Raw genomic sequence first — 15,569 nt, 5'->3', positions numbered from 1 at the left:
TGGCACTACGACATGGGCTTCAATTGTAGTACCTTTGTCTTCGCTGATCCATGTATAAGCTACGAGCATGTGTTTTCACCAACAAAACGTACGACGAGTCTGGGCAAGTTTTGCGGCTCCGATGTCGTCGTCGCCAGTGATCATGCCTACTCTACGGGCTTTCAATAATGTGATGCACCTCGATCGTGACTGGAAGGCAATTCGGCATCATGATCCTCCGGATCTGTGGTAGCCTGCGGAGAGGTATCCCAGAGTCTCATCGCAGCTTCGACGCAACAATCGCGACCTCGGACAGCTGCGATGTTGGCAGCAAAACTTTGACATCCGTTTCAGCGTTTCAACAACAAGTCTTCGGCGCGAAATAGGGAATCCTCCTCCTCTGAGCTAGGAGCGTACGACTCTGAACTACAACACATTGATGGGCCACAGGAAATGGGATTCCAGATGGAGAGCACGTTCACTGACCAGACGTTGACATGGTGTGATTCGGTCTGCGACAGTTGAATTTGACTCTTCAATCAACGACAGTACAACCATCAAGGGCGCAGGGAACAGAACCGCCAGGCCGATTAGGTCCTCGCAAAACACTTGATTTTCATTAACTGTCGCAGGCAGTGACGCTCCAAGAGGTAAGATAACCTCTCGCTGCACCAGCATCGCCTTGGATCATCTCTCCATGACGCTACAGGAAGATTGACGGCAACGCCGTCACTCTCGCCGCCTGATAAAGGGTACAAGATAACATTATTTTGAACATCTCGACCACGGCAACTCGGCCCTTCGACGGCAGGCTGGCACATCGTTTTACCGTGTCAAAGGACTCATCAGGCCTGATTCAACATCTCGTTAGCAACGGCGGGTGAAATGACTCGTTCTCTGCTGACGTGCGATCCCGGCCGGGCCCTGCGTGCCTGTCTTTTTTACACCGTTTCCCAACCTCTATCGCTAACAGGGTATCGCCGGACCTTAAGGTCACATAAGCCGCGGGAAAGCGATCTCGTAGCGTCGTCAAGCAATGCAGCTATTGTCCGCGCCCTATGACAGCAACCAATCGATGAGTCAAAACAGCGATGACTAAGCACGCTATCGACCTCATCTAGACGTTGCCATTGGCACTTCATCCTCTTCATCGACAACATGCCTCCTCCCGCCACTACGATCGAAGTCGGCAAGGAAGCCGCAACGCAATTTCTTCTGCAGAACGGCTACCGCAACCTGAATCATGGTATTCCTGCTGCCCTGTCGATCCTGCACATGCTGAGGCCCGCAAACAGGCTCGTTCGGCACCTACCCTCAGGCTGTGCAGACAAAACTTCGTGCTCTGCAAGACGAATGCGAGGGTCAGCCAGATCGTTTCATTCGCTACACGTACCCTCAGAAGCTTGACGAATCACGCCAAATCGTTGCCGACTACCTCAATGCGCCCGTTGACACCATCGTCTTCGTTCCTAATGCCACCACCGGCGTCAATACTGTCCTGCGGAACCTCGTCTGGCAGCCCGGCGATGTGATCATTTATCTGAGCACTATCTACGGAGCCTGCCAGAAAACCATCGAATACCTGTCGGAAACGACACCTGTTCAAAGTCAAGCCGTGGAAGTGACGTATCCTATTTCCGATGCCGCTCTCGTTCAGGCTTTCTCTGACGCAGTCTCGTCTGTCAAAGCGGCAGGCAAGACGCCGAAACTGGCGATGTTTGACACAATCGTTAGCATGCCTGGAGTTCGCGTTCCGTTTGAACAGCTCACCGATGTCTGCCGCAACCAAGGCATCCTTAGCCTAATCGACGGCGCCCACAGCATAGGGCAGATTCCCATCGATCTTCGCCAGCTAGATCCCGACTTCTACGTCTCAAACCTGCACAAATGGCTTCATGTACCGCGCGGCTGTGCTGTCTTCTACTGCCCTGTCAAGAATCAGCCTCTGATGCGATCCAGCCTGCCCACTAGCCACGGGTTTGTCCCAAAGGCCAACACCGCCCTTGTGAGCCCGCTGCCGCCCAGCCAAAAAAGCGAATTCATCAATAATTTCGAATTTACTGGCACGATCGATACCAACCCGTACCTATGCGTCGAGGCCGCCCTGAGTTGGAGGGCAAGGATCGCCTGGAACGGAAATAACGGCGAAGAGGCCATCATGGCGTACTACACCTTCCTGGCGAGGAAGGCTGGGCAGATCGTGGCTGGAATACTGGCAACTGAAGTCATGGAAAATGCTGAAGGCACGCTGCAGAATTGCGCATTCTCCAATGTCGCCCTACCGCTCAGCCTGCAGGATGACGCCGAGGGCACGTACACTGTCGCTGTCGCTATCGCTCAGTGGATGAGCAAGGTATTAGTGGAGGATTATAATACCTTCCTAGTAATTTTGATTCACGGAGGCAAGTGGTGGGTCAGACTTTCGGCACAGGTCTATTTGGGTGAGGACGACTTTCGGTGGGCTGGGAATGTGCTCCAGGAGGTCTGTAAGAGGGCTAGGGATGGCGAATGGCGCGCCGCTGGGCCTGCGAAGGATGTGAGGCTGGCGGGCAATCAGATAGCTTCTCAAAAGTAGGGCTACACCCGTCTGTGTTATGCTCCATCGGAGTCTAATGGGACGTTCGTTGGCTCTTGCGCCCGCGAGCTTCTTCTAGTCAAGACAAGGCTTCTAAATAGACGAACAAATGCCAGAACGCTACGAAATTTTGCGCAAAGCTTCAAAAGGAATCAGTCCGCCCTTAGCTAATTCCACAGCCCCGAGCACCGTCTTGAGCGTGACGGCGTCTTAGACCTTTTACAAGCCAACGATCCGAGGCGATGGTTATGTACTGTCGCATATGACTCAAAGCTGTGCAGCCGCAAAACGCTCGGGAAGATTCTAAACGATTAGGGCAAGAAGTTAACGCGCCTAATGGTAGCTGCGAGTCCTAACGACTTGCGGAAATCTTGAAAGCGTACACATTTAGCTTAACCCGTAACAAAGCCGTAGTATTATATATATAATCTGCAAGTGTCTAGCACTATATACTATGCTTTTGTGCTTTCGTAGGAGGCTGAAACTTGCGTGTTAGGCAGCGTAAAGCGAATAAAATTAGACGCGGGACTGTTAATCGGCTACACTAGGTAGCAGACGCCCGCGGAATCGCGTAACGACTTGTGTTAGACTAGAGAAAGCTTCTAAGCTTAGCACAAAACAGTTACGAGCTGTCGAGTAATATATTATAGAGATAGGTGTTACGAAGTCGCGTATCGTCGCATGTTATCGGGGGGCACTAAGGGACCCTCTCTCGTATTGTCGGGCAAAAGAGGATACAAAACTATCTACACTATCGAATGGTACTATATAGGGGCTAGTATACAGGGTCTGGGGTCCCGGGTATATAGGAACCAATATACATGACTCACAGCAGGGCCCAGTGGAGTGTCAGTTCACAACACTCCCCTTGACAGTGCACTGGGGCTGTTCAATCCATCTCCTCATCCCAATCATCATCCTGATCATGTGCAACTAGGGCCAAGGCCTTTGAATCTGAGATCTTGTTCTCAGAGACCACCTTTATCATTCCTTGGGCCATTTCCAAGTATGGGCAGATTGAAACATAGTGCCCAGCTTGATTGCATAGCTTGCATCTCAGTCCTTGTCTGTCAGACATCTTGCTGTCTGATCTTCTTCCTCTGTGAGATGATGATCCTCTTGATGATGCAGCTCGGGCTGCAAAGGCCACAGGTGTGCTGCCTGCAGGCATGCTCACCTCTTTCTCCTGAAGGATTGAGAGTATGCTTTCAGGTGACAGTGAGGGTTGACCATCTATTGCATCTCTGATGGTAGACCATTGTTCTGGAAGCCCAGACAAGAGTACCTGTGCTCTTGCCTTTGGGTTTATGGCAGCAGCCATTTCAGGTTGGGCAACTTTGATCCTTTTGCCAAGTGCCTGAAGGTGTGTCCATGCTCCATCAATGCTCATGTCCTCTGCCTTTTGGAAACTGAAGTACTGCTTCAGAAGTTTCCTTCCTGTAGCTTGGTTGTCTGCATACTTCTTCTTCAGCTCTTGCCAAACCTCCTTTGCAGTTTGGAGTTCTGAGACCAGCTCTTCATCATCCTCCCCTATGCACAAAGATATCCACCAGATTGCTTTGTACTGTGACTTTGGGGTGATGGGTGTGTGTGTCTCATGGGAGATTGTGTGATACAGGTCTTCTCCCCTCAAGAAGATTTCCATCCTTCTGAACCATCCTTCTGCATTGTCCTTGCATAGGATTGGGCATGGTCTTTTCTGAAGTCCGGAGGATTTGTCTTGAGTATCCATTGTAGTCTTGTAGAATTAGTATTGGGTCAGATGGAAAGTTGTCCTTCTGTCCCAAGGAGAATCAAAGCGGGGAAAAGTCAAATGATTGCAGGGTTCTTCCTATACATGGGTCACCCTCTGTCCCTCCTCAGATTAGAGCCTCCTGTTGGAATGATCCGGCCATCAAGCAGCCGTGCTTTCCTGCTGGCATATGGGAATCAAGGGAGCATACCACTTTGGCACCCTCCAGCTCAGGACTTCCTGTAGCTATCCCATAAGACAAAGGTAGGTTCATGACTCCTCTTGATCCTGGATTCACCATTGGCCTCCAGAGGTAGTGAGAGGTTCAGGCAGTCTCTGAAGTGTTATGAGCCATCAGCAGTCCATGTCAGAACTGCCTTGCAACTGCTTCCTCCCTGAACATAACATATCTGGTATAAACCAAGCCTTTGGTTACTGCAAGATCTTCCTTTGAGAGTTGGCAAGTTCTCCCAGCACCAGAGATAAGGTACTAATCCAGACAGCTTGGGGTGCAGTCTCTGAAGTGTTATTCTGCCAACAGCAGGTTTGGTGTACTGCAGGTTGCTGTTACACTTTCTGCAGCCCTCTGTTGCAACATCCTCTCCCCTTGTTGTCTGTCTTGGTGTCCTCACTCTAACTATCATTCCTCAATGCTCTTCTCTCTTCTGCATTTGGTCTCAGCTGCAGGTGGGCTGGCTGCAATTCTGCATGCAGCTGCACCGCTGTTTTCAGTCCCTCAGCTAGGGTCCATGGGGTCCTACACCCAGTTGCAATCTGGGACTCATGTTTAACCATGGAAAGGGTTTTGCTCCTTCTTTATACAGGGGCACATTGTCCTTTGTCCCTGAGCACAGAGGGCACAGTCCTTCCTCTGTGTGCCTGTCTTCACCCGCAGGCTCCTGGCGCAGTCTCTGCTGCTACTGTCCCTGTTTATACAGCCACAGCTCGGGCTGTTTCCTTGCTCTTCTAGCTCGGTGTCTCGCTGTTGCCAATAGCGTTCCTGTTGTCCTGCCTTCGGCTTCCGTACTCTGTCGGTGAACCGCGCCTCGCCTTCTATCGGAGCTTGGAATACAATAGCGCTAACCCTGGCTCATAACCTGTTACGAAGTCGCGTATCGTCGCATGTTATCGGGGGGCACTAAGGGACCCTCTCTCGTATTGTCGGGCAAAAGAGGATACAAAACTATCTACACTATCGAATGGTACTATATAGGGGCTAGTATACAGGGTCTGGGGTCCCGGGTATATAGGAACCAATATACATGACTCACAGCAGGGCCCAGTGGAGTGTCAGTTCACAACAATAGGTAATATTTCTAGGCTATTGCGAAGGCGTAAAAAAATGCGGGATAGTATAGACTTATAGAGTAATAGAGCGGTAGACCGAGCTTCCTCTATAGACGTTAAAGCGTCGTCTATAAAATGTCTAAACTTCCTACGAGAGACTTAGACTACCTCTCGTATCTCTCGCGCCTAGATAGGCTACTCTGCTTCCGATTCGAGCCGTAGAAGCGCTATATTATCGTTTAAAGTCTCTATTCTATTAGGAACCTAAGCTTAGAAGTAGTATATACCTTTAAACTACGCGGTTATAGCTAAATCTATACTAGGACAATAAGACTACTCTTTATAGCGTAGTTAGTATCGAATAGCTACTACTAAGTTACTTATTTTAAGGCTCTAAGGTTGTAACGGGCGGAGGCTGTCGGTCGGAAGGTAGAGAGTAAGACGTCGGGCAGGACAGAGTCGTATCGGGAACTACGTAACCTATAGGTAGGTATTTTAACAAGACGTAGGACAAAGAAAGGAAGAAGACGACTTCTCTTTTCTTCGTCGAAGAAAACTCTTCTCGACGGGAGGAGCCGCGTGTTACGGTCTGGTTCCGCAGGAACACCACGGACCAATCACACCCGGGATGACCCTGGTGGAGACAGCGCCTGGGACCAAGACACCCACCCACGTGACCTACTCTGTTTGGTGAGAACCACCAGAAACAGAGGAGGATGCCTCTGCAGAGGGTCTCTCTCTTGAGACAGAGGCAGGACAGAGCGATGCTCTGTCCTAAGGGAACATCTCCTTTGTATTTAGCAGCGATGAGTATCGCCTCTCTAGATAGTCATCGCGTACAACTCACTGTTCTATCTCACTGATTGGAATCAAGTGAACCTTCCTACTTCGTTGCCTCCCTCTAGACTACCCGACAAGCTCAAATCCCGATCGAGCTTAAGCTTCTGCTTAGTGAGATCTTAGGTCATCAGCTCCCGTTGATTAAAACCTAACAGCTTTGTACGCCCTTAAGGATGTCTACCACGGGAAGCTCCAGGGGGAATCCCGCCCCCAGCGAAGCAGGATCCAGCCGCAGCAAGCCAGTCCAACCTCCAAGACCGACTCCACCAGATGACTCCGACGATGAAGATAGTGGCCCAAGACTGAGAAGCTTCAAACCAGCGAAGCCTGACCACTTCTATGGAGATCGGAACAAGTTCGACGATTGGGTCAACCAGATGGACATGTTCCTCATGTTCAACCCCGTCGAAGGAAACCTCAAGACTGTCTTTGCCAGCACGTACCTCAGAGGTAGTGCACAGAACTGGATCAAACCCCACCTCAAGGTCTATCTGGACAGCGAGGGACGACAGGATCCCACCGGCATGTTCAGGGACTACACGACCTTCAAGATCAAACTTAAGGAGATCTTCGGATCTTCGAACGAGGTAACCCAAGCGATCAGGGTTATCCAGCACCTCAAGCAACGTACCTCAGCATCCGAATACGCAGCCAAGTTCGAGGAACACTCTCAGGTGACTGGATGGGACCAACAGGCGTTAATGACGATGTTCAGACGTGGACTCAAAGACTCGGTCAAGGACCAGTTGATGAACCACGGAGGAACACTCGACACCCTGAAGGATTTGACCGAAGCGGCTATAGAGATCGATGACCGGCTTTACGAGAGAGCACTGGAACGCAAATACGACTCCAAGGTTGGAGGAACGGCCGGGTTCACCCCAGACTATGGGAGGAACCGCGGATACCATTCCAAGCCAAATAACCAGTCCAACAAACCATACTACGGACCCCAACCAATGGAACTCGACGCTACCCAGAAAGGTCGAAAGATCAAAGGAAGAGGCAAGCCAAAGGGCAAACCCAAGAAGAAACAAGGTAGCGATAAGACTTGTTACAACTGTGGCAAACCAGGCCACTTTGCGAAGGATTGTCGTTCTAAGAACATGGTGCAGCGACAATCCATCAACACGATGCAACGAAAAGAAGAAGGACGAGGAGGTTATAACGACAATAACTCCCCTCAGGAGGTCCGACTTCTAGGCATGATACAACGAAAATCGGAAGGAACGCCAATCCCGCCAGAATGGATTGCGCGAGAAAATAACATCGAGCAAGACTACATAAACCTCGATGAACGACTTGAAGAATGGGATCGACTAATCAACCTGGTTCGCGAAGAAGAAGACTCGCTCAGAGCACGGGGACAAGAACGCACCGAGTCAACCCACAAGCTTCGCGACTTCCACAATCGAATCGTGGGAGAAAGGAACAAGGTTGTCCAAGAGATAAATCAACAGATCCGAGCAAGTCAATTTTCCGATAACACCCAGAGAGACGTAAGGACCTTCGATATGATATCTCGGAAGAGAGAGAACAAGGCGACTACCGAAGAAGACGACCAACTCATACTACTCGATCGGCTCGACCGACAAATAAGCGAAATCGAGAACGAAATGCACCCCCTCACCTCAAAGACCGGGCTGTGGTCAGATCAAGAATACAACCGATTCAAGGAACTGGTCCGACAGCACGGAAGAATCACCAACGAACTCGAAGCATTAAGGGATGCAATGGTCGAAGAACCTACGACAAAACGGACGTTCGGAATGATGCAACGACGAAGCATCCCAACACAGATCCGCTGGGAAGAACGTCACGGACACGGAAGCCTTCACTGGCGATTCTGTTACGATGACACATGCCAAACCCACATCCCTTCCAAGAGGGAGAACAACTTCTTCCCGATCGAACCAATCCGGGAAGAAGATCCTCCAATCCGGCGATATGATGACGGAAGTAGGCCCTTGCCTATTCCAGAGGAGCTGCAAGAGTTAGCACCACACCTCAGACTCGCCGAGGAAGAAAATAACGACGAATCTTGCCATGAAAACCAAGAGAATATCCCTCCTGAAATTGACTCCGAGGAGGAAGGGCAAGACTCGTCCGCAGACGAAGAAGACGTATCGGAAGAATCATCCGATGAAGAATCAGACCCGGATGACGAAATCACGACATTCACGTGTACCCAAGCAGGAATAATGCGCAAGGTTATGCTATTCCTGGCTATGCGACAAGAAGACATATTCCCGAGAATTGGTGGGAAACGATACCTACACCCCACCAAGTTCGATCGCGCACTTAAGGAACTTCGTATCAAACTCTGGAACCAGCCGAGAGTCTCTGTACAGTACGACTTCAGATCACTGGTACAGGAACTCGTTCCTATCGGAAGCACGATCACACCATTTGGATATGTCACACCAAGCGAAGAAATCGTGCCGAACTCAGCACGAGACAACATACGCCGAATCTCCGAACAATATGCCAAGATACAACAATGTCAATCGATGTACGCTTGCATCGAAACACCAGAGGAGAAAACAATACACGAAACGATCAGATACACGTCACATCAGATCCGAGAATGGTATAGAACACCTACCATCGAGACCCAGTCGGGAAAAGGATCGACTCTCAAGGAATGAGCGTCCAAAGAGAGTTCTGCAACACGGAAAGCGCTCAAGCATCAACATCAGTCTTCCGCACCAACATTACCGTCAACGGACACAAGGTCCAAGCCATGATTGATTCTGGAGCGAGCGGGAACTTTGCCTCCAAATCATTTGTGAAGCGATATGGGATAGCTACCCAATCGAAAGACGAAGGGTACGAATTGATCGCAGTCGACGGATCATCGTTACCAAGCGTGGAACGAGAAACCATTCCGTTACCACTTGCTATCCAACAGCACCACGAGGAAATTGTCTTAGACATCACGGACATGGCCAGTCATGACGTCGTACTAGGCATAACTTGGTTGAGAAAGCACAATCCAATCATCGATTGGAGACGAGGAGTACTCAGGTTTGAACAATGCGATTGCGTTATCGACATTGACCCTATGCAGCGACAGAGTTCACTGATAGATGAGGCTAGGAGACAGATCAACGAAATGACACTCCAGCCGCCCGGAGCTACGAAACAATCGAGCCCAACTCGGACAGTCACTCTCGATGGCAAGAAGGACAAGCAAGTCACGAGAACTGATGGAAGTAACGCACCATCGAAGGATACGGTTTCGGAACCCGCTATCCCCAAAGAGTATCAAAAATGGGCAAAACTCTTTGAAGAGGTAGAAGACATCACCGCTTTACCTAAACACCAGACATGGGATCACCGGATCAACTTGATGCCCGGGAAGGAGCCCCCATTCGAGCCACTACGACACAAATCCGAACACGCGCTCCAAGAAGAAGATAAGTGGCTACGCAAGATGCTAGCCAAGGGCTGGATACAGAAATCCAAGTCCAGTGCAGGCGCACCTATCTTCGGCGTTCCAAAGTCCAACGGGAAGACACGACAAGTCCTCGACTACCGGAAACTTAATGACATAACGATAAAGAACCGATATCCGCTACCCAACATTGAGGAATCACAGGACAGACTTACCGGATCAGACTGGTATACGAAAATCGACCTACGAGACGCATTCTATGCTATCCGCATGGCGGAAGGCGAGGAATGGAAAACGGCATTCCGAACACGCTACGGACTCTATGAGTTCAGGGTAATGCCTATGGGACTAACCAATGCACCAGCCTCCTGTCAGGAGATGGTGAATGACGTTCTCAGGGACCTACTCGACAATTACGTTATCGCCTACATGGACGACATACTCATATACACCAAGGGCTCCCTGCCGAAGCACGTCAAAATAGTCCAAGAAGTCCTCCAACGACTCATGAACGTAGGATTCCGGACCGCACCCGAGAAATGCGAATTCCACAAGAAGGAAGTCAAATTCCTTGGCTTCATCATCAATACAAGAGGAATCGCAATCGACCCGGAAAAGATCGAATCTATCAAAACATGGCCGACTCCGAAGACAGTCAAGGATGTACAGTCATTCCTTGGACTAGCCAACTACAATCGGAAATTCATCAAAGATTACTCTAAGATCGCCACACCGCTGTCAGACCTTACAAAGAAGGACCTCAAATGGAAATGGGAACAACAACATCAGAAAGCATTCGACAGGCTAGTGCAGATGTGCTGCGAAGCACCAGTACTGATGATGTTCGACACCAAGAAGCCAGTCTTCATCGAGACTGACGCATCGGATCTAGCCATAGGAGCATGCCTCACACAGATGCATGATGGGAAACGACACCCAGTGGCTTACTATTCAAGGAAAATGTCACCCGCGGAACAAAACTACGATGTCCATGACAAGGAACTGCTAGCCATCGTTGCAGCACTGCAACACTGGAACTACTACGCGGAAGGAGCACCAGGACTAACGATTCTTTCTGATCACAAGAATCTGACCTACTTCACTACGACTAAAGTACTGACCCGAAGACAGGCCCGCTGGTCGGAACTGCTCGGACAGTACAAATTCGAAATCCGCTATACTCCAGGAAAAGAGAATGGTAGAGCAGATGCCTTGAGTCGAAGAGTCGACTACATGGAAGGAAAAGAACCCGTACAACAACGAGTTCTCAAGGCCAACCCGGACGGAAGCCTTAGTGCCAACACACAAGAATTCAACAACATAGTGCGAATCCTCAACGACACCGAGGAACAGTTTCCAATACTACAAGGAAAATACCAGGTACCGAAGGACCGAGAAGAAGAATGCATACGACAACATCACGACGATCCCTCGAAGGGACACCCGGGAGCAACCAAGACCGTAGAGCTTATCCAGAGAAGCTTCAGCTTTCCACAAATGCGGCAAAAGGTACTTAAATATATCAAGCGCTGCGAGCATTGCCAAAGAAACAAGGCCGAACGACACGCGAAATACGGACATATACAGTTCAGGACTCCGCCGCAACAACCTTGGGACGAAGTTACAATGGACTTTATTACCAAACTCCCACCCTCGAAAGACAAGGTCACTGAAAACACATTCGACATGATCATGGTCATGGTCGACAGGCTCACCAAATATGCACACTTCATACCTGCAAGCGAAAGATACACAGCAGAACAACTCGGATACCTCGTGATGGACAGACTGGTACGATACCACGGATTCCCGAAAGTCTTTATTACCGACAGAGACAAACTATTCACGTCAAACTACTGGAAAACACTAGTCGGAACGATCGGAATCAAACACAAACTATCTACAGCCTACCATCCAGAGACAGATGGGCAAACGGAAAGGACAAACCAGACCCTGGAACAATATTTACGACACTACATCAATCACGCACAAGACAACTGGGTTACACTGCTCCCCATGGCACAAATAGCACTCAACAATCACAAATCAGAGACTACGCAGGCTACGCCATTCTTCGCGAATTATGGACGAAATCCGAACCTGTTCGGAGACCCACATAGTCATCCCCAGGCCGACAGAGCAATGGTTGCGACGCAGGACATGAAAGACATCCACAAACAACTCGAGAGTCGCATCCAAGATTCACAAAAAACAATCGCCAAATCCAGGCAAGATAAAAGAAAAATGGCACCTCAGCTTAAGAAGGGGGATAAGGTCTATCTCCTCACCAAAAATCTTAGGACAAGAAGAAAGACCAAAAAGCTGGATCAAGTCAAGGTCGGACCATTTTTGATTGACGAAGCCAGAGGGCCAGTCAATTACCGACTAAAGCTACCAAGAGATGCAAAGATCCACCCAGTATTTCACATATCTCTGTTAGAACCCGCCGACGCCGAAACACCATGCCAAGAAACATTCCACTTCCAGCCGGAAGAAGAAGACGAGTTCGAAGTCGAAAGGATCCTAGAGAAAAGGGGTCAGAAATACCTTATCAAGTGGAAGGGATACCCCGAATCAGAAAATACCTGGGAACCGAAATCCAGTCTCGGCAACTGCAAACAGCTCCTCCACAAATTCCACCGGAAGAGGGAATCATAGACAAGGAGCAATTTCCCTCGGAAACGACCCAGCGAGGACATCGGACCAGGGAATCTCAGAATCAGGACCACAAACTGCCTCCCACGAATCCAGAGGCATCTCAAGCATCCCGTGGAGAAAAGGGAGCTCTGGAATCTCGACCGTGGGCTCCTCGGATAAAGCTTCATCGAGTGGAGGCTCTCCGGCCTCCAGCTCGTCCAGCGCTTCGCCGGTCTTATCCTCCGCCCTTCGCTCAGCAAGGCGCAGTTGCTTCCGAAGGCGAATCTTCTTCATCCGGCGATCCTGCAGACGCTGCATGATTTCTACCTCCTCCTCCTCGAGAGCCTCGATCTCCCGACGCAACTTGTCACGCGCCTCCCGGAGACGCTTCCACTGAGCATACGACAGGCTCACGTCACAACTTTTGCAGTTCTTCCGAACGCACTCCGAACACTTCTTCGACCGCGCACCCAGGATACAGCGCGGCCTCTCTTCACCCTTCTTCACACGGGCCTTCTGACAGTTGGTGCAAGGCGCCATCTCTATTCCCTCGCTGGCAAGATCGTTCGCTAGCTCTTCACGTTCGATGGTGGATTTTCCCCGGATACGGTTTTTGGATCGGGAAGGAGAAGAGGAAGACATCGCGCTGAAGGTGACGAACACTGACGCGGGGACCTTATTAAGCTTCGGGACGAAGCTAACCTAGATGGGGGATGGTGTTACGGTCTGGTTCCGCAGGAACACCACGGACCAATCACACCCGGGATGACCCTGGTGGAGACAGCGCCTGGGACCAAGACACCCACCCACGTGACCTACTCTGTTTGGTGAGAACCACCAGAAACAGAGGAGGATGCCTCTGCAGAGGGTCTCTCTCTTGAGACAGAGGCAGGACAGAGCGATGCTCTGTCCTAAGGGAACATCTCCTTTGTATTTAGCAGCGATGAGTATCGCCTCTCTAGATAGTCATCGCGTACAACTCACTGTTCTATCTCACTGATTGGAATCAAGTGAACCTTCCTACTTCGTTGCCTCCCTCTAGACTACCCGACAAGCTCAAATCCCGATCGAGCTTAAGCTTCTGCTTAGTGAGATCTTAGGTCATCAGCTCCCGTTGATTAAAACCTAACACCGCGCTCCTTTCGAGAGGCCTAGGCTAGGCCCGCGACAAAGGTATCCGTATTAACTTTACTAGATTAGCTATATTCTATTAGGAGGGAGCGTCTTATAGTCTATCTCTAATCTTAACGTCCTAGATAAGGCTATCTAGAGTATTCTCTAAAGTTCTATATTAATAGGATTACTTTACTCTGTCGAGTTGTGTAGTCGGCAGGTCGGATCGTAAGGCGTATAGCGCAGTAGAAGTAGAGGCGATAGGTAGGAACCAACCGAGTTGATTGTGTTAGTTAGTTACAGGTTGCATCTCACTCCTGAGATGGGGCATCAGCTTAGTCATGTGACCTAACGTCACATGACCTATGTCACCTAATATGCTGTCCCAAAGTGTCTCTCAGAATGTCCAACTGGACTGCACTTTCCAACACTCCCACTCAGGCCAGATGGTCTTCTGCCTGCTTTCTTGCATTCAAATCCATCCCCAAGTTATGATGAGTCATTGGGTGCTGTGGTCACATGGTTGGAGCTGTGTACCCAATCTATCTTGGTTCAATTCCATGGCCTGGTATCGTGGTATAGGCGAGCCCAGAAGGTTATCCTCTCTGGGGGTTTCCCCTTACCATTTTGCTTTTCTTCCAGTCCTTTCTTCTGAGCCATATATGGATCACCAGACTCTGATTACTCATCAAGTGTGGCAAGCCACTTCTCCCATGGTGCAACTCCTGGGCTTGGTATTCCGGTCCATGTGGTTGAACACTCAACCTACATGGATTGGACTTTTGCTTCTCCAAGGTCCAGAGTTCAATCCACAGTTGGGGCATGAATCTTTTGCCTTTTATCAAGCAAGTTGGAGTTGTCTTACAAACTCCTGGAACTGTGGCCCATTCTTTGGTTTGGTTAGGCCATCAGCAACCATCTCTTTTGTTGGAACATATTCCACTGCAACCTTCCTTTGCCACCAGAGATGTCTGACATGGTTGTATGCAACATCAATATGTTTAGATCTCTCATGGGTGTGTGCATCTTTGACAAGGGTCAAAGCTGCCTGGTTGTCTCCCATAATTTGTACTGGCCTCAACTCTTTAACTGTGTCAGGATGGGCCTTTACAGTGGGTTGGAATGGGCATTCTCCCACTAACCCTGCACAGTCCATCTCTCTCAAGAGTGCTGCCAAGAATTGAGACTGCTTTGCACATGCATTCATAGCCATGTACTCAGCTTCCATTGTTGATGTTGCAACAGACTTTTGCTTCTTGCTCATCCAAGAAACTGGGGCTCCACAAAGGAAGAAGATGCTTCCAAGGATTGAGACTCTGTCTGCTTTGTCCATTGCATAGTCAGAGTCAGAATACCCAATCAGCTTTCCTCCATTTCTCCTGAACATCAATCCCAGGTCTTGGGATGATCTTAGGTACCTTGCCAGTTTCTTCAGAGCATGCATATGCCTCTTGGCTGGGTCTGAACTGTATGAGCTCAGTCTGCCAAGGGAGAAAGCAATGTCTGGTCTTGTCATAACCATGGGCCACATCCAGGTACCAGTTTGACTTTGGTACTCTGATCTGCTCCCTCTCTCATCATACAAGTCTGTTGGTTTCAGACTTTCATAACTGTCCATTGGTGAGAGAGTTGGGTTGGCCATTTCTCTGATCATTCCCAGCTTTGCAAGGTTCTCTTGGATGAAGTGTTCTTGATCAAGCTTTAATGTTCCAGCTTGTCTGTCTCTTGTCAACCTCATCCCAAGGATTTTCTCTGGTTCTCCAAGATCCTTGATCTTGAAGACCTTGCCAAGCTGTTCCTTAAACCAAAGCACATCCTTCAGCTTTGGTGCTGCAATTGGGATATCATCCACATGGGTCAGGATGAGAATGTTTCTCTCCTGGTGGATGAGGAGGCATGGGTCCACCTCTGATTGTGTGAACCCAATCTGTTTCAACTTTGAGACACAGAGTTTGTTCCAGTCTCTTGCTGCTTGCTTCAGTCCATACAGGCTTCTCAGGATTTGCAGG

The 15,569-nt window shown here is 49.6% G+C and overlaps 1 protein-coding gene across 1 annotated transcript; it reads left to right on the top strand.

Moving 5' to 3' along the window:
• Window positions 1-1,137: 1,137 nt before the first annotated feature.
• Window positions 1,138-2,554, top strand: CKM354_000016600 (uncharacterized protein; the record flags this gene model as incomplete). Its single annotated transcript, XM_044795250.1, has 2 exons — window positions 1,138-1,225; window positions 1,275-2,554. The coding sequence occupies 2 exons, from the start codon at window positions 1,138-1,140 to the stop codon at window positions 2,552-2,554; spliced, it is 1,368 nt and encodes a 455-aa protein (XP_044651185.1).
• Window positions 2,555-15,569: the final 13,015 nt, after the last annotated feature.

Source organism: Cercospora kikuchii, assembly GCF_019650295.1.
Source record: "Cercospora kikuchii DNA, contig_00001, whole genome shotgun sequence".
NCBI classification, from domain to species: Eukaryota; Fungi; Ascomycota; class Dothideomycetes; order Mycosphaerellales; family Mycosphaerellaceae; genus Cercospora; species Cercospora kikuchii.
Note: the sequence above shows the minus strand (reverse complement) of the source record. Positions and strands in the feature narration are given on the sequence as shown.